The following is a 19,432-nucleotide window of genomic DNA, read 5'->3' as shown; positions in this document are numbered from 1 at the left end:
TGTGGAGCCTTTCCCAGCTAAGGGGTTTACGTGAAGTGTCTTAATCCTGCACAGTCTCACCATCACGTTACTGCTTGTATGAAATTTCATAACAAAGGAACATCTGGGCGGCGTGAAAACGGGCCGTGAGGATGAATCTGCAGGAAATGCCATGGGAAAAGTCTGATCAGTGCATTCTGAGGCTGAACTGCACTGGCATTGGTGGCACGATAGTCATGTGCAGACATAAACATTTGCAGCATCGTGGAATGAGTCTGGGGCCCTGCCTGGCTCCTGAAGAAGCTAAAGGGAGTTCTGATACCGATGTTAATTGTGTCTGGACTGGGTTCTGCTGGGTTAAGCAGGTCATTTGCTCCAAATGGAGGACACTAACAACCCCTCTCCCTCCAAGCAAGTTCCTTGGGCTTTTGGTGACAGGGACCCATTTTCTGGTCAGTTTTGTCTCTCTGTCCCCAGTAACTCCTTGCTTCTGTCTCTCTCTCTCTTTCTCTACTTAGTTCCAGTTTCCCATTTGCACGCCGTCACCTCCGCTCCAGCCCCAGCCCCGTCATCCTGAGGCAGCAGGAAGAAGAGGCAAAGGCCAAAGAAGCAGCAACCAACGTGGATATTACCCAGGTTATGAGCAAGCTGGACCGTAGGAGCCAGCTCAAGCAGGAGCCTCCTAAGTAGGCTCCAGATCCTTGTCTAGGGCACAAAGCAGGGGAAAGACAAGAGGATGCTGGCAAGGCTGGTGGGAGATTTCTGCCCCCCACCTGCAGGTGTCAGTGCTGCTTTACCTTTCCAGACCCCTTTCTCCCTGCAGCCTGCTTCCTGCAGGTTGCCATGGCATCTGTAGCAGCAGATGTCACATCACAAGCACTGTGAGGCATGAAAATGCTGCTAGAGTCAGAAAGCCGGCTGTGTCTGAATCGCATTGTGGGTCCCATGCCATGTGCTCCTTTTACAAGTCCAGGAAGGGATGTTTTATAACTGCCCCAAACCTCCATCTGTGTGTCTCTGCTTCTTAAATCCCTGCCCACGACCCAGAGAACTTGTGTCGTGATTCTGTTACGATGCCCAAGGCAGCACAGAACTCAGTTCCTTCTCCTGTCCCCATCCTCTGGGTCAGGTGGGGCAGAGCCACCCCACCCCAGGGGGAGCACAAGAAGGTCCATCACCTCTTGGCGCTCTCAGGCATGCTGTGGGTGCATGCCCACTGCTAGTACCCCAAGCATTGCTCTGTGCAGCTGGCCAGATCTGCCACGGCTCCGCTTCGGGTGTCTTGCACCCAGGTGGCTATAGGAGGGAGCACGTGGAGGCTGCAGTTGAGCTCGGCTGCTGTGCAGAAGGATAGGGGTGGATTCCTGCTGGGAGCAACAAGGTTAACATTTCCAAAGGCACCTAGGCTGTTTTAATGGTAATTGGGCCCCCATATTCCCTAGGCAGCTTCGAAGATCTCAGCCTAGACATGGTTAGCTGAGACTTCCAGTCAGGGAAAGCGATTTCTCCTTGTCCCTCAGGAACTCACCCATGTAATGAGTTCTGCATGGGCCTGGAGGGAAGAGCTAGGACAGAGGAGTAGAGGAGCAGTGCCTTGCTCCTGATGGGTTTCCTTTAGCAACGCTATCTTGCTCTTGTCTTGTCTTTGCCCTGCGATGCTCTTTCCCCTTGTTAAAAATGAACAAACCTCAGCTTCCAGTGGTCATCCTGGCTTGTAGCCCAGAAGCCGCTGTAATTGGGAGAGGTCAGAAGGGCTGATTCAGCCCCTAGTCTAATAAAATACTCTCTTGTTCCTTTTTGGAGGGGATGGGGAGTGGAAATTACTTCCTGAAACCTAAACCCTGCAGTTAGGTACAAAGCACATTTCAGGGAGATACCAAACCTGCCTGGACTGGCAGGGGCTGGACCAGCCAAGGTCACCAGGACATGATGGGATTTGTGGAAAACCCAGGGGCAGAAGGTAAAGAAGTTTCCTCCTCCTTCAGAATTTAGTGGATGCTGGGGGATGGGCAAACATCGAGGCTCAGAAAACCTTTTAATCCTTTCAGTCTTGCTCATCCACTGCTCTCGCTGGGTTGATTTTCCTGGAGGCAGCGAGAGCAGGATGTGGCTGGCAACAGGGCTGAGGTACTGTGGAGGTGAAGAATCTCAGAAACAGTTTCTCCTCGTTATCTGGACATGAGTTTTAGCCCGAGGGCCTTTCTTCCCTGGGGGCAGAGCCATGCCAGCTTCAGCCAGCCCCTTGCAGCTTCACACTTGTTCAGTAGCCAGTGTAGTTTAGCTCCCAGAGCATTTGTCAAGGTCACAGGCTCAGCGGCCGTTGCTCAGAAGTTCTGTTCTGCTTCCACATCAGGCTGTCGCCATGCTGTGCAGTGGTGCATTTCCGAGAGACGCCATCCGTACCACGTAAGGGTTTGGAGCTGTGAGTTGGGGAGTAACCAGCATTCCCCGTTATCACCTTGGACCACTCTGTGAGGTCCCTTCTCAGGCCAAACTCTTGCAATTTGACGGGAGCGAGTGCACCTTTGTTCCACCCAGGGCTTTATGTCTCCGAGACAGCAGCCAGTCCTAATGTCCTGGGCAGTGGGGAGAGGGAGGAGGCGAAGGGAAGTCCTTCCATCTCTCACACACATTGCTTCTATTCTGGGCTGCTTCTTTCTTTTACCATTACCCCCCACTCCTCCCACAGAGATGCCCTCACCAGTCAGGGGCTAACAGTTGCCTGAGAGGGCATAGAGAACCCTGTCCTTGGAGGCACCTAATTGACCTTCCCAGGAAAAGCCAGGTTCCAATCAGCCTAGAGGAATTAGACACACAAATCCCATTATTAATGACATGACTCCAATAGGCTCCTTTAAAAATCCTAGCTCAAGAGTCCAGATTGTGCCAGGTTCTGCTCCCACTCTAGCCTGTACTGTCACCATTCTGCTGCAGCCCCTTTCTGAACTGTGGTCAGATCCCATTACATTTGTCCAGTCCTCGTTTCCTCCTGGGCATAGGTGAGAATGTTCCAAAAGTGCACATCAGAACATGCTAGAGTGCCAGCTTTGGATGGTAGGTAAGAAACTTGCAGGTAAGAACAAAATTTTGTTGTAATGGGAACATGCAGAGTTAGAAGGATTAAAACCCCCATGGGTTTTGGAAGGGATATAAATTGTCATGCATCAGGGTATATGCCAGCCTCCCACTAATAAGGGTCAGGAAGAACCTTTCCCAGGGGACAGGTTAATCCCCATCTGCCTCCTACAGGATTTCTTGCACCTTCCTCTGAAGCAGCTGGTACTGGCTGTTATTGGAGACGGGATACTGGGCTCGATGGACCGCTGGTCTGATCCAGTCTGGCAGTCCCTGTGTACCGTTATGATATCACTGTAAAATGAGAGGAGCTCCTCTTCTAACATTTGGTTAGGGTGCAGGCAGCTCTCCTGAGCTGCGCTAACATAAAAGTCTTCCTAGAGGAGTTGAAACAACGTGGGGTGTATTTGGTTTGTTCACGCTGATTTGGATGCCTGCCTATTAAAGCTCTGCTCTTGCTCCTGTTGAAGTCAATGGCACTATCCCCATGGCTTTTAGTGGGAGCAGGAGCAGGCACTACATTCTCAAACGTATCCCACGCTTGGCAGGCTCAGTTCTGCAAGGTGCTGGGCACTGTCAGCTACTCTCCACTTACATGGTTATTGAGGGCACTCTGCAGTTAGCAGGGTCAGTCCGAGGCAATGTGGGATCTCCTGTAAGCTCATATACAGCTCAGGGAAACCAAGGACCATGTGAGCTCTATAGTCTCTCTATAGGTTGTACTGTACCTAGCACAATGGGTCACTGATATATGATTGGGGCTTCTATATGCTGTCATAACACAAATAATAAAATAGGTTCCAGTCAGTCGGCTTAATGAATCTATTTTAGTTCTCACCTCCATTGACTGGTTTCCCCAGATTTTATCTAAGTCTCAACACTACCCAGCCATCATTTCTACCCTGCAATCAGAGGTGTGTCTGCAGCCCGGGTAGACAGAAGTGTAGCTATCTCCAACAACAGCAGTGGGGAAGGCACAGCAGTACAGGCAGAGCATGGGGCTAGCTGCTTGCATCTGTACCCAGAGTCCTGGGGGGGCCTGACCAGGCCAGGTTGCTGTAGCTTCACTGCGTCAATATGTGCTTCAGTCACACCTCTGATGCAGTGTAGGCAGACCCTGTGAGTTTGAAACATCTACCCAGGACTGGTAAGATCATGACCAAATACCAGCACTCTTAGAAGTAAGCTCATTTTTGGTGCTCTGTCTCACAGTGTATTCCATTTGTAGCTGGCTGCGTTCACCCCTTGCTCTTCATCTTCTCTGAGTAGGACTGTTTATCAGCCCCCCCGCCCCAGCATGTTATGAATTGAACTTCACTCCGCATCTGCCATTGGATTTCGTGTTCATTGGATTTCATTGTATTCCAATGGATCTCCATTGATTTTTAGCCATCATTTCCATGTTTTATTTGGTTTAGCTCATCTGTCTAATAAAAGTATGTGTAGAAAATGGAAAAGACCATTGTGTTTGTCCTTCATTGTGTTGTCTCTTTGCATGTGTGTATTTACTTTTTGTGCTGCTTCTTTTAACATTTTTGTGTAAACAGCTGAGCATATTTTTATTTCTGCTGGTAGAGATTTATTTAGAACCTTATGGGAAAGCCATGCCTTGGAGAAGCCTGAAATGCATCATCTAAGATAAAACCATTGGCAAATTATCCTTCTGAGCCTGTGTAACCCATAGGTGAGGGTGCGCACTACGTCTCCCGCGGAGGTCACGAGACGGTTACAGCCACAGCCTTGATGCTTGTTAGTTCTGGAGGTCCCTGAGTCAGTCCTTGAGGAGTCAGCTAAGATGGTGTCCATCACACAGGCACCTTCAAGTCAGCTCTTAGCCTGGTTATGCCATCCGTAACCAAAGTCCCGCCCTCACTATATGCTTTAACCATGTTGTAATGGATTCGGGGGCTAACCGGGTTGTCACTAGATATGCTCCCCAGTTGTAACTAGCAATAACAGAGCCTTATAGTCTCCCAGAACTCCCTGCTTACAACTAATCTCTTTAAAATGACTAAATTCCTCCATTAGGGTTACAATGAGTTTGGGCCATTCCTGTGGAAGCAGTTTCCAGCGTTGGTTTGGTGCAGCTACCATGATGGTTTGACCCAGCTACCACCATCTCGTTTGTTCTGTCTCTTTCCCTTCCCTCCTTTTCTCCTGAGTTATTTCCCCTCCTTTTAATTTCCTGTCCAGTCTCTCTCTTTTGTTCTCCATATTTTTCCTTTCCTTTGCTCTGCCCTGTAGCTGCTCCCTTTCTCAATTCCCTCACGGCCCCATGGGCTCCATGCTGCTCAGCTAGGGATGCCCCTTGGTGGCTGTAGGAGCAGACAGCAGGTTGAACCAGCAGACAGGAGCCTCTTTGAGGGGACACATCCGGGGTCAGGTAGCGCTTCTCCTCTCCACCTATGGCCTAGTCAGAGGCCCTCCATGTGGGGAAATTCTAGCCTAAGTTTTCATCAGCCTCACCTACAGGATGGGCCACAAGCTGTCAACCGGATTCACCATCTGAGTCTTTGCTCTCTGGAGTTTTGTTATTAGTAATCCTCAGCATTTCTATGGCACGGTAGATGTGCCAGGGGTAATTCAGTGCCAGACAGATAAAGAGGTTCCTGCTGTTATGGATCTGACAACCACCATTGCTATGTACATCCTGCAGTGATGCCAGGTCCTGCGAATCCCAGAACACAAGCCGCTATCATTTGAGCTAAGAGAGAGCTCTTCCAGCAGCTAGTCATAGTGGGCCCCTTAGCCTATCTCAGGGCTAGTCACTAGAGGGCACCATCACACAGTCTCTCATACACACAGTCTACCTACCTACCTTTTGAGGTATTTACCTGACCCAATGTAATCTCTGAACTCCAGTAAACTATATATCCCCCAAAGTGCTCATAATCTCTCACTTGCCTTCTCCGGGGGAATTATTTCCAGCTGGTAGCTAGAGGGAGGGTTTCGGGGCTTGGGGTTGTGTATCTCGTGACTAGCAGGCAGCTTTTCCTGCTCTAAAATGTCTCCTTTTCTTCTCTGCAGTTGTGTCAGTTCACTGCTCCGGTCCCTCACCTGGCTGTGTATACTGGTATCTCTGTTCCTTCATCTCCATCAGCTCCGCACCCCTCCTGCCACATCCCAAACAACCTGCCTTTCCAATCCCCTGGACGCATCACTCTGCCAAACAGCACTGTCTGCCCCTCACCCATTAGCGTAGCCCTGGACAGCACCCCCTGCTTGGAGAGGAAGTGGGAAGCCAATGAGTCTAACACTAACCACTTTCCTTCTATCACTGAGAGCACAGAGATCTCCGTGGACTCTGAATCGGGCACTTGCAACAGCCAGGTACCAGGGAATGTGGAAGCCAAGGTACTTCCCAAATCCCGGACGACCTTGTCCTTCAGCAGGTTCTTGAAACGGGGATGTTTAAACTCACCGGTGTTTGCCACTCTCTCACCAAAGTGCCCGGCTGTCACCCACGGAAAGGTCCAGCCACTGGATGACCTGGAACAACAACTGCAGCAGAAGTCCAAAAAAGTGACCAAGTAAGTACACCTGTGGTGTGTGAAGGAACTCAGCTCTGAGTGATTACAGGCAGCCAGCCTGGGTGAGAGGGACACCCAGGTAGTGGTGTCTGCACGTTGTTAGCCATGCTCTCTCCGCCTAATTATATGTTGCACTCTGACAGCACGAAGGGGCCTCCCATGGGGCAGACACGGCCCCCTGAGAACATCTGGGTGGGCCAGGTGCAGAGAGGAATGTGGACAGAGCTCACAGTGCTACGGCTATGCTCTCAGAATGGGATTGCAAGCAATAGGGTATAAATTAGCACAGCTCTGAGATGGCTCTAACACGGGGCACTGAGCAGTCTCAGAACATGGGGCGTGCAAAGGTGGCTTACCGCCCCCACCCCCCCGGCACCGCACTTGTTGCAGGGCCAGAGTAACTGAGAATGGCGCTTTCTGTCCCTCACCGACGAGTGGAAGAGCCCTGAGAAGTCAGAGGGTCTTGCCAAGATACCTACAACTTCTGAAAAGCTCTTCAACTTGTCAGAATTTTCAAATAAGGAGATGGGGGAAGGGAAAGAGGGAAATACCCAGCAGGCAAACGCCCCCTCCCCCAACACCACCAGCCTTTGGGGCAGGCTCTCAGCGACCACGATCGCCAGAGGCTGCAGTTGGTGAGCTCTGGGGGGAAGAGCCCCAAGCTCAGCGGTGGGAGGAAGGGCAGAGATCTCTCCCAGTGTTTCCCAAGCCCCCAGCTCTTGCTTAACTTCTATAGCCAGGCCCGGCCTGCTGTGCCTAAACCAGTTTCACACCTGCTCCCATCCAGCTAGCGCCTCTACCTGTCCATTGTGTGCGTGAAACCATCCATCTCCTCTGCTCATTGGGCCCACAGGAAACTTGTGGATAGGGTGGGCATGGGGATGACACCCCAACCCCGTAGAGACAAGCTAGGAAGCCAGAAGAACACCACACACATTAGCTAACAGAGCAGCCTCAGTTTCCCTTTCAGCCCAGGGATAGGGAGGTTGCAATACAGCATTTCTGCCACTGCCTGCTGGTGTGGGAGGCTACAGATCAGCCTCACCTGTAGGCCCTGCTGCCTTCCCCTGGATTCAGAGCTAGCCCTGCAGGGCAGCAGCCCCCAAGGTAAGCCAGTGTCCTGGGCCTGTAGCTCGGCAAGGGAGGGGGCTAACAGCAATGTCGCTCACTTTCCCTGCCCTGTGCCCTTCTGCTCCACATTACATGGGCTGCAGTGCCCACTGACTGCAAATTCCCATGTCAGCCTGCTGCTTGCAATGCTCCTGGGGTGCCCTGTTGACAGGGCTGCACAGAGGGTTTTTTTTTCGGGGGGTGGCTGGGACCAAATCTGAAATGTAGCCTCCCCGCCCCCAAAAGAATTACCACTGAGGGGAGGACTGGGGGAAAGAGGGTATTGCAGAGTGAGCTGTGTGGGTTACACCTGCACCTGTAGCGGTGGCTTGGCTCCTATCCCATGGGGCTGGGCTCATCTCCTGCTCGGGTGCTGAGACCTGGCTCGCAGAGCCATGATGCAGGTTTGGGCCAACTGCCCTCCATTGTGACAGAGGTCCTCGTGGGGCAAATGTTCGTGAGGGACGCTCTGACCCTGCCTGGCAGGTCGCAAGCCCGCTTGGTTTGGGGCCTGTCAAAGGGTTCCTTTTGCCCCTGGGCAGCCCTGCCCATGGATTCAGCAGGGAGTCCATGGGAGTTCTGTTTGGCAGGATTTGTGTCCACCTTGCTCCGTGAGAACGAGCTGCCTGGGTTATTGTGGTTCTGAGGCTTCCTGTACCCCAGTGCCTGAGTATGTTTGACATACCCTACCCCTTCCTCAGTGTCGTCGTCTTTCCTCCTCCTCACCTCCCTCAGACACAGCTGTATCTGGGGATGTAGTGAGGGATCTTCCAACCCTCTGCTTGGTGCAGACCTTTACAAGAGTTGGGGAGATGGGCTCAGTGGTTAGAGCTTTAGCCTAGGATTTAGGAGACCCGGCTTCAATTCCCTGCTCCGCTACAGACTCCCTGGGTGACTTTGGGCAAGTCACTTAGCATCTGTCCCCATCTGTAAAACCAAGATAATATTGCCTCCTTACTGCTGGAAGGATAAATCCTGTTTCCCCATGGCCCAAATGGTTATCCCATATTCAGGGCCTTGCTGGGCTGTTTCTATTAGGAGCGGAAATTGATTATGAGTCAGGTATTTGGTGCAATCCTGTTTATTTACAAGGAATGTGGACACAGTCCTGTTTCCCTGACCACAGTAGAAACAAACAGCAGCAAGCAGTTTCTTGGCTCACAGTTTCCAAGCCTGCCTGTCCAGCCAGTCCTTTGTCCCACAGAGCTCTGTCTCTGCTCCCTCTCAGGGCTGCAGTTACGACTGCTTCTCTCACTGTCTCCTGGCTTTTGGGTTCCTTTCACCCACACACAGCTGTCAACCAGTAATAGCTCCAGCCCCCATGTTTGCAACCAGTCTCCAGGGAAACACCTCAGCCCCCAGGGTTTAGCCTTGCTGTGCTGGTCTGTGCCTTGTGTGGTGGCTTCTACTGGGTCAGCTATCATTAAACAAAGGACACTTAATTTCTCCTTCATTGATCCAGCACGTGAGTGCTTAGACTTCACCCAGATCTGTGACTAGTGGCAGCCATTAGCATCTTCCAACAGAGCAAAACATTAAAGATTGTGAGGTGCACAGATACTATCACGATGGAGGGCATACGAGTATGATAGATAAACAGCTGCAGGGACTGATGGTGAGGGACGGAGGCTGCTGATAGACACACACTGAGCCTCCTCGGAGTCTGTATCCTTCCCGGTCATCTTACCTCATGCAGGTCTCTCTGAGCTAATGTGTTTTCCTGCAAGAAGAATAGGGCTTCAGGCCCACAAAGGGATTGTTTTACAGTCTAATTGAAAACCACAGGAGAGCTTGTTTGGTTTTTGTGCTGCCTGTCTCCAGTTACAGTCGATCTTCAAATGATGCCTCTCTGTCCTGGTGTGAGCACTTTGTTCTTGTGCTGAATGGCCACCTTGATAATAGGCAGAGAAGGTGGCAGCATTGCTGGAAAGATCCAGCACTGGTTGTTGCCCTTAAAGACATTAGTGGCTAATGTCAGAGCAGTCTAGCAAGTAGGCCTCCCAAATCTGACTTCTCAGACTCCAGTGAGTTTCCTAATGCACTCCTATGGCTTTGGTTCCAACAGCAGGAGGGGTCTTTCCCCAGATCTGGTTCAGATGTGGCCCATGGAGGTGGAAGAACAGATAACAAGATGGGGGAACCTTATGAGGTGATCTCAAGAGTTCCACCATTTGGGGTCAAAATAGTGCAACACCAGCCTATGACCCAAGAGATGTTGGCCTAGAGATTCCATCACCCTCACACCATAGCCCTGGTTCCTCCCCGAGCCTAAAATTAATCCAAATGGAAAGCCCTCCCCTGCCACTTTTAGGTCCATCTCTGTTCCTGACCAGGTAACTGAGCCTAAACGGCAAAAACAGACCCACAAATTCAAGACCTCTTAATTCACTTGACTGTGGAACTGTGGCACTCAGCACCTTTGCTTCAATGGGGTTGGTATGTACATTCTCCCCTCTTCAAGCCACGTGGGCATGTGTCCATAAAGTATGCTCTGAGAAATAGAAAAACTCAAAGCTACACTCCATGCTGCACATTGGTTGTCTTCAGAAAGCACTTCAGAAAGTGCCTTGTGTATGACGAGTTTTCATTTTGCAACACAGCTTCTTCCAGATAAAAGTGGATATTCCTCTGGAGAGCAGAATCTACCCAATAGACTCTGAGGAGGAAGAGGATGACTGCCCCCGGGCTTGTAAGGACTCTGTGAAGGAAGTTATCTGCCCTTGGGAGAACTTTACAGAACAAGGGAAAGCTGGATAACAAGCTGCTCTTAAGGCAGACAGGATGTGACCTACTTATAAATGGATATTTTCTTTCCAGGCCCTGACTCTGCAAGGTTCACCACGTACAGGTCAATATATGAACCATGCTGCTAAAAAGTGCATTAGAATTATGTTTCAACGTCAAAGAGGCTCAAACTACCCTGGTTATGAGTAATAGACCCAGTCGTGCACATCTGTGTATAATTCGGGAACTCTAAGGGTCTCCTGACCTATTTTCCTTCATATCTTTAGAAAGTCAGACTCATCTGTTACTGACTTTTTGATAAATGAACCTTATTTGCTGCCTTATAACTGATAAAAATATGTCCTTGGAGATACTCTTTCACATGTAAGTAGTTTCTTGATCCTGAGGTGTTGGTAAGTGCTGTGCTGGTGAAATGTAACTGTCTTGAAGGCCTCTCTAAGACTGGAATTCAGACTTTAGGCATCTCCAAAGTTTGGGTGTCTTGGGAATCTGGGTTTGAGTTCAGGCCCATCTCTAATTATTAACAGCTTTGAATTTTAAAGAAATGTAACTTGAAGGCATCTGATGGCTGGGGGATGAAGAGAATCTAAGTTCAGACATCCTCATGGGGCAACTGTAAGGCAGATGGATTGCCATAACCCACTAGCCAACAACAAAAGTGAACCCCACAGAAATCAAAGGACTTATTTTCCACTTACCTCCAATAGGCCTTCAGTGCCAAGATGGGCCTTGACACCCTGGATCCAACCACCCTTCTGAATGTTTGGGAAGATCGGGATTAGCCCTAGATCCAAACTTAGTAGATTGGGCCCACCTGAACATGAAAGTGATGTATTGTCCCACAACTGAATTGCATCTCTGCCAAGAGTGTTAGAAATCACCTTCCTTGTACGGTGTCAATACATCAAGAGAGTCCTCTTCTCCGTTTCTACAGAAGAGTCCATGTACAGTGGCAGTCCCTAAACATGACTAACCTTGGGTGTTGTTTTGTAAATAGGCCACGTGGCCCGCGACTGTAGGTGTTGGCGTTTTTTTGTATTTTCTAATGGTATGTGGAGATGTGTCCATGTTGATTTGAAATAGTTCAACACGCTGATTCCTACTGCAGCATTTAAAGTCTTAGCCTCTCCTACTCATGATAACATGGACCTGATTTCCGTGGCTGGAAGTGAAGCTGCTGTTTAACGCATTGTACTTGTTTGAGCCCAATGCCGTTTGCTGTATTGGCTGCTTCAGCTGAAGATCTGCTTTCGAGTCTTTCTCTTTAGTGATGGGCCGATGTGTGAATTCCACCTCTCCCCTATCCCCTCCATAAAGCTCAGGCTGTTCAGATTCACGATTCTGGCTCAGGCCCATCACCACTTGCTTTTGATTAACACAGATATAAAAGCTGGGGTGGGTCAGAGGGACACCAGTGGAATCACTGAAGGGAGCCCAGCTTGGCAAGGCTGTAATAGGACAACCTCTCTTCTTTAATCTCCTCTGAAGGAGCTTGTTTTTAAAGGTGGTGAGGGAAGGTGGAGGGGGGAGGGTCTCTGGAGGTCTCCAGGTGCCCCCCCACCTGGCATGGTCCTGTCCTAGAGACCCACACTCTATGCAGGATGTGGCTCCCTCAGGGCTTTTTCCACCCTGCTCCTGTGTCAGGTAGATGTGAGATACTCCCTTCGCCATCTTGGGAGCTGCCAGGCTGCCCACAAACAGACATGGATTCTCCTCTCAGTGACCTCAGCGAAAACCAGAAGGGACCTTGCTGAAGTTGGCACCGGGCAAAACTGGTGTAAGTGGGAGGAGAACTGGGACCCTCATTTAAATCGTAGTCCACCGACACTACCCTCTGACCCTTTCCTGTGCATGGTCTAAACCCTGGCCCGTCGGGGCAATCCTGCCAGATTTCAAACACGCCTGGTCTCGAACCACACTCCTGCTGCCCAGCATTACATGCAGGGAGGTTTCTAATGCAGGGGTCCCAGCCTGGGCGTCACTAGGAACCTCCCTTTCTTTGCAACTGGGTGGGAAGGTTTCCCGCAGCTTCTCATGGGGTCACAAAGCGACCACCTCCAGAGGAAGATTCTGCAAGACTCTTGGGCCAGTCGCTGTCCCTGTCTGTTTTTTGTGAAAGAGTTGCTGCCCTCTGCTGGGCACTTTGGTTCAGTGCATCCAGCTCCTGAGATGATGTGGCCTTACAAGGCTCACCATTGAGTTTAAACTGATCTTTGGGGAGGAGAGAAAGAGATGGATGTGTGTGTGTGTGAGAGAGAGAGAGAGGTAGGTGTGCGAGGTGTGTGTGTGTGTGAGAGAGAGAGATGGGGGTGGTGTGTGTGAGAGAGAGAAAGAGAGAGAGGTAGGTGTGCAGGGTGTGTGAGTGAGAGAGAGAGAGAGATAGGTATGGGGTGTGTGTTGAGAAAGAGAGAGATGAGGGCGTGTGTGGGGTGTGTATGTGAGAGACAGAGAGATGGGGGACAGCACAGAGTACCTATGTAATATATTGGCTTCAGCCTTAAAATCTTCCAGCTGGGCTTTGCCACCCAGCCCTTATTTCACGGGAACAGTTCCAATTCCAATGTTTAATTTAGATATGAAAGAGAGATGGGGGGGCTGGGGGCTTTCTGCACTGGTCATTCATGTCCCTGTATAGTGATGGATCCTGACAGACAGCAGCATATGGCAAAGATGGGGGACGCACTTCTGGCTGGGGAGAGTGGGGAGGAGCCAATCAATGCAGCTCCTTCATCAGCCAGGGAGGGTGTGGTAGAACGAGACACCTTCCTCCAACTCCAGGACTGAGCACGCTTGCTGCCAGCCCAGTGAGCAAGAGGAAGGAGTTAGAATGATACCAGGTCTCCTGCCTGGCAGTACAGGCCACAAGGTTACTGGCCTGGCCTTTTGATTCTCATTGAGTCATGTTGTGAATCCCGAGGACAGCTTCCCCAACCTATATAGGGGATGAGGTGACCTAGGCAATTGGTCAGACACAGCTGGAGATGTTTCTGAACTGGCCCTACCCTGTTAGAGTTGTAGCTGCTTTGGCAGAGAAACACTCCGTCCAGATCAGGGGTCTCAAAGACCAGAAGGGAATCAGACAGGAGCCCAAAGGGGCAGCATCCCTCCTTCTCTTTCCTAGCACTAGCTGTGAAATAGCTTCTCTGAGAAGGAAACCTTCCAGAGAGGAATTGTTACACAGGAGCTGAGCAATAATCCATCTTCTCTACTCTGGGATCCTGGTCTTGGGCCCCAGTTCAGCAAAGCACTCAATCATGTGCTTAAGTCCCATTGGTCTCAGTAGGATTTAAGCACATGCTTGACGTTAAGTGCTTTCCTGAACTGCGGCCTTGGACAAAAGGCAGTGCCCAATGAGTAACACTGTACCAATTTTCAAGCTGACACTGATTGTGTATGAGTTTATGCCTTGAAGCATGATGACTGATGGCCCCCTCACCATTTGATCCTAGCAAGTGTCATTGCAGATGTTCATGTTCATATACTTTTTAAGGCACTTCCTCAGCTGTTTTCCTCCCCAACATCCTACAGCAGTGAGTTCCGCAGATTTGTAGTACATTGCATATAAATATATTCCCGTCTGTCTGCATTAGACGTGTTGCCTTTTAATCAGCCACGATCATTTATGGTGACTCCCACTGTGATACTGAGTCCTTCTGGCAACTCCCATTCCCACTTCTCTCTTTCACCCCTTTGTGAGGAGGGGAGCTAGACCCCTGCTGGAGTCTGGAACCTTCCAAGATTTTGACCTACTTTAACTGCCTCCTACATTCAAGGCCACTATCCCCGTGTCTGAAGAATACTGGAAAGGGACAGGGCTTTGTTCAGAGCCAATCAGCAACTCCTCATGTGCCCTGCTGGGCAGTGGAAAGCTGCAAACACCTATTTGGCTTTTCTAGCTATTCTTAGGTAGAGACAGTTTCACAAAGGGAAGAGGGGAACCGTGCAGCAGTGTCTGGTCAGCGGCTGGGCATGTGTCTCTGTTCAGAAGCCTCTCTTAGCTGTTTTGTACCACTCCACCTGCAGTCTTAAACTCAGGTGGAAGTTAGCACAGTCGTTGCAATGAATAGCTTAAGCCAACAGCAACACAGCCTACACCTGGCGTCTCACTGACCCTGTGCAAAACAGTCATTGTTTACCCTTTAATTATGAGATTAAAAAATATTGTGCAAAGCTCATCTACAAAGAAGAATTGCTCTTTTATAACACTGGATTATGTCCTGCTCTGACCCCACCTCTCATTCCCTTCTCCCAGAGGCTGAGCATATTCACAGTCCAGTCTGTTCAAAGTGTCAAGCTGCTGGCACTATGATCCAACGTTTATTTTATTGTGGAAAAAATATCTTCGCTATAACATAACTCAGGCTGGACCTTGCAGTCAAAAGTCCCATTGCCTTCCTTGGGAGTTTTGATTTGGATTTGTCTCAGACTTTGAACAGAGAAAACTAGCCCCTCATGATTAAGCTTTCCCCTTAGAAGAAAATATTCCAAAGGCACCAGATTTAAAAAGAGAACTGAAAACGTGTTCTCTCCCTGATTCCCTTCTATTTACTGGAAGAATCTGCTTCCACTGCACTTCATTACGGACAATGGTCATCTCTGATGTCCAGTGTGACAAATGTGGTGTAATTTGCCGTCGTTAACACCATGTGTGTTACAAGTCACTCTGCTGTACTTGGTTTGCGCAGTGGTAATATAGAACCCAATACTCACAATTTTAGGGCAACTTTGTGGTGTAGCGAGATTGGAGAGTATCCCTTTAAACAGTTGGGGAACGGGCCTTGAGCAGGTTTCAGGAGAGGCTCCAAGCAAGGCCGGCGTTAGACTTGCTGCAGCCCGGGGCAGAAAACGAAAGCCCCACTGCATGGGGTTGAAGCCCGAGGCCCTGAGCCCTGCCACCCAGGCTGAAGCTGAAGCCTGAGCAATGTAGCTTTGTGGGGACCCCTGTGGCATGGGGCCCCAGGTAATTGCCCTGTTTGCTACCCCCTAATGCCAGCCCTGGCTTTTATATGCAGAAAACCAGTCGTTGGGGGCACAGGTGTGCCTTGAAGTTTTTATAGCATGTTGAGGGGGACCTCAGAAAGAAAAAGGTTGACAACATCTGCTCTAATGGGCCACCTTCCTCTTCTTTGCAGAAGCTACCAGAACCTAACTGAGTAGCAGTGTATACATGTAGCTAGGACATGTCTGTTTGTATGTCATTGGTAAACGTGGTTATTTAGAACCCAGCTGTATCCGTGTGGTTTCCTCCTATCTGTAAGGCTGTGACAGACACAGAGTGATTAGACACACCAGCGATGGCCACTGTCAACAACCACTTTATTGGGCTTCTCCCCGCACCGTATCGGAACGGGGACTTGATCATTTGTCGAGCTCTGACAATATCCTCTGAGCTTTGTGAGGAAGGCATGCAGCCTGTTGCCAGGCGCTTACCATGTCACAATCAACTCTTTGGTGCATTGACTCTCCATGGCCATCACTGACAGCTTGTTCTCTTTTTTTTTTGTAGCACCAACAGTGTGCTCATTGCTGTACTGTACACAGTAATCAGGGCAATCCCTGCCCCAAAGGGCTTACAGTAAAACAGATCCGGAGAAGACTGGAAATTCCTTATTTCAGCAGTGAGTTCTGCAAACACTGACCCCTTCAGGGTGGAATTGTTTGTACAATGCCTAACACAATGCAGTCCTGCTGCATAACCCAGGCTCCTAGGTACTACGAAAGATCCAGCACTGGTTGTTGCCCTCAAAGAAATTAGTGGATAATGTCAGAGCAGTCTAGCAAGTAGGCCTCCCAAATCTGACTTCTCAGACTCCGCTGAATTTCCAAATGCACTCTATGGCTTTGGTTCCAACACCAGAAGGGGTCTTTCCCCAGTTCTGGAGTCCTGCTGCATAACCCAGGCTCCTAGGTAAATTTTGATGGACAACATCGGCATCTTATTTCTAGGTATTTTGAACAAAGAATTTGACTTGATTATTTTCCACTAGTGTGATAGAGAGTAGACTAATCACTGACCAGCGCTGGCTTTCCAATAATGCCAACAGGCGTGACCAAAAGCTACTGCCATGTGGTGACCATTAAGTGACCCACGGAGCCTCCTTCCAGTTCCTAGTGACACACAACAATCTTCCCTGCTATTGGTAATATCAGCGGAGCGGCCCAGGGCTGAATGGAGCTGGAGACTGTACACTTCTTATGGGACCTCCAGATTACGGGCAAAGCAAACTGGTGGCAGCACAGGAGAAGCGTGGCCTGCTGTGGCTGCTGTCCATGCTGAACCTGCTTTGTGCACAGAGGGTGAAATTGGCCTCTGTGCCAAGGGCCAGTGCCAGCTCTATGCACCACTTAATCCCTCAAAATGGGGCATAGGTGGGATTTAAATTTGCACCCAGAAAGGGGTCTTCGGTGTCCACAGCCAGTAGTAATAGTGATCAGCTCCAGGATGCAAACACCTTTCAGAGGTTGACACGGGGGTGGGATCTTATCAGTTATCCCTCTGGAGGCCTCAGATCCCTAGACAGCTCCGAGATGTGCTTGTGTCACTACACTCGGCTAGCACAATGACGTCGGATGATATTCCCTCCCACACCCTCCCACCCGTGCGTCGGAGGCTTGATGTGCTGGAGACTGGTGGCTTTTGGCTCTGGGTGTTCAAGTCCCCTTGCTGTGCGATAGCCCGTTTAAAGCTGGCTGAAGTCACCTGGAGGAATTAGCTCGCTGCAGCAACTTAGACATCCAAAGTACTCTGATAACGTGAAGGATGTGTAAGGTTAATGACTGGGAAAAGTGATCGCTCCCTGTGGGCAGCATCTCAAAAAGTTCCCTGCTGCTTGGCTGACAGAAGAAAGAAGAATCCAGCAGTAGCAGAGGAGAACCTTTGCCCTAGTGCGAGTAGGTCACTGTTGCACCTGCCTTCTCGCTGACAGGGTGAGCATGCGGGGGGAGGAAGATATTTTATCCCCAGTTCAGCACAGGCACATAAAGCAGCCTCAGCCGCTCAGATCCTATTACCGTTCGCCTCAGCCCTGCAAAGCGGACAACTATGCATATCCCACAGGCAGTGCTTACTGCTACTGAGCTGCTTTTGACTTGTAGGCACAGGAAATTTCAGCTCTTGTGCTCCTGGTTCTTGCTGTTGGACATTACATGGCGGGGAAGGTAATGGAAGGACTTACAAGAATTCCTTTGGGAGGGGCGGTGGCAGGGAGACGAAAGATACTTGATTAACAATGTGAGTCGCAACCTATTCCCAGCTGACAGAGGGGGTCACACACAGTGCAGTGGGGGGATCAGGTTCTGGGGTTGGGGTTATTTATTTATTTATTTATTTATTTATTCTGGCTATAATAAAAACAGACCCAAACATGGGCCCGTAGCTGAGACACAACCAGGTGTTCTGGATTTCATGTGCATGGGAATTATGCTGGTGAAAGGGGCCAGCCTGACACCTCTGGAGGCTGAAAGCCATGATTTCCCCAGAGGGTAGGGGCAGCATGGGGCAAGCTGTCCTCATGCCATGTCAACGTGGCACAACTGGGATGCTGGGTGTCTGATGCTGGGCCCCTGTGCACAGATCTCTGGGTAATGCTGCTTTTGGAAATCATGCTCTCTGGGTGGAATTCACCTTGGTGCAGAGGCCTGTGCAGCCTTAAACCCAACTCATGACCTCAAAATAAGGCATGAGTGGGACTTAAGCAGTGGATAAGTCTTGTATTGGCCCTCTGCACAGGGGTGAATTCCCCCTAGTTAGAATTGGGACCAATACATTGTGAAGGTGCTCTGATGGAGGGCAAGAGCCTAGATTAGGGGTGTGAATGGGGGGGAGAGGTCAGGGAATCCAGTCACTGGTGGAATCTCCTCCTTGCTCCCTGGTGACATAGTTTATGCATTTTGCCACGTGCCTGGCTCAGAAGCAGCTGTGATTGCTAGATGGGATCCTCTTAGTGATACTGGTTCCCGGAGCTGTTCCGTGCCACTCTAAAAAGGGAAAAGGAAGCTCTTGTAATTCGATTTACTTTTTAAAATTCATGTTGCCATAGCAGCTTGGTACAGCACCTCGTGTTCTCATTCTTGCAAAACTTTGATCACCATGAAAACAGAATTATGTTTCTCTCCAGTGTGTGTGTGTGTATTAAAGCTCCCAGAGTTCATGCTTTTGCTCTCCATGAAGATCTATGTTATTTCCTCCTCAGAAAAAGGTCACAATCAGAGGGACAGAATTTCAACCCCCCCCCCTTCCCCCAAATGCTGCAGAGTACAGTCTGAAAGATCAGGGCCAGATTCTCAGTTGGTGTAAATCGGTGTAGTTCCATTGATGTCACTGACTTCTGATTTACGCCAGCTGATGATCTGCATAAGGTGTTTCCTGACAGGCTATGGAATCTCACACCACCCCCATATGGGCTCTGTTCCCAGGTGCCAAGGGGTGAGTGGATCGGACTTTTGAGACATAGAAAACCCAAGGGCTTGAGAGGTGAATCTTTTCCAGAGCCCCGTCACAGGAAGGGCTTTGATGGTACAGAGAAAGGAGCCTCCGGAGGGAAACGGGGCATAGAAGGAAAAAGACTCTCAGGAATCCAGAACGCAAGCATGTGTGTAATTTCCTTTCTCACATTTTTCATCCACAATACTAGCAGCCAGCTCACTAACTCCCATCCTCCTCCGCAGTCCCCTGCATCTCTCAGCTTAAAAGACTCACTGGACAGGTGTGTATATTCTCCATTTTGGAGAGGCCTTCATGTTGCAGTCTCCAACTCCACCCTTCCCTGGATGTATATAAGAAACTAAATGGTGTGATAAATAAATAAATAATAAATAAAATCATTTGATTACCCATAACAACATCCAGCACTGGTACCTGACATTCTCCCAACCCCGCTGTGAGGGGAGTAACTGTTATCACTCCCCTATTTCACAATGGTGAAGACAGAGGCATAAAGAGAGATGAAGTAACTTTCACAAGGCCTCACAGTGATACAGTGGCAGGGCTGAGA

General features: G+C 49.8%; 1 protein-coding gene across 2 annotated transcripts in view; it reads left to right on the top strand.

Annotated features, from left to right (window-relative positions):
• Positions 1 to 11,459, top strand: part of RGS9 (regulator of G protein signaling 9) — a 67,105-nt gene extending 55,646 nt beyond the window's left edge. For both annotated transcript variants that reach the window (XM_050920652.1, XM_050920653.1), the window contains exons 17-19: positions 498 to 615; positions 6,082 to 6,584; positions 10,295 to 11,459. In XM_050920652.1, the coding sequence (XP_050776609.1) occupies positions 498 to 615; positions 6,082 to 6,584; positions 10,295 to 10,451 (778 nt within the window). In that variant the 3' untranslated portion in view covers positions 10,452 to 11,459. The remainder of the gene's footprint in view (positions 1 to 497; positions 616 to 6,081; positions 6,585 to 10,294) is intronic.
• Positions 11,460 to 19,432: the final 7,973 nt, after the last annotated feature.

The sequence above is a fragment of the Gopherus flavomarginatus genome, chromosome 12, assembly GCF_025201925.1.
Source record: "Gopherus flavomarginatus isolate rGopFla2 chromosome 12, rGopFla2.mat.asm, whole genome shotgun sequence".
NCBI classification, from domain to species: domain Eukaryota; kingdom Metazoa; phylum Chordata; order Testudines; family Testudinidae; genus Gopherus; species Gopherus flavomarginatus.
Note: the sequence above shows the minus strand (reverse complement) of the source record. Positions and strands in the feature narration are given on the sequence as shown.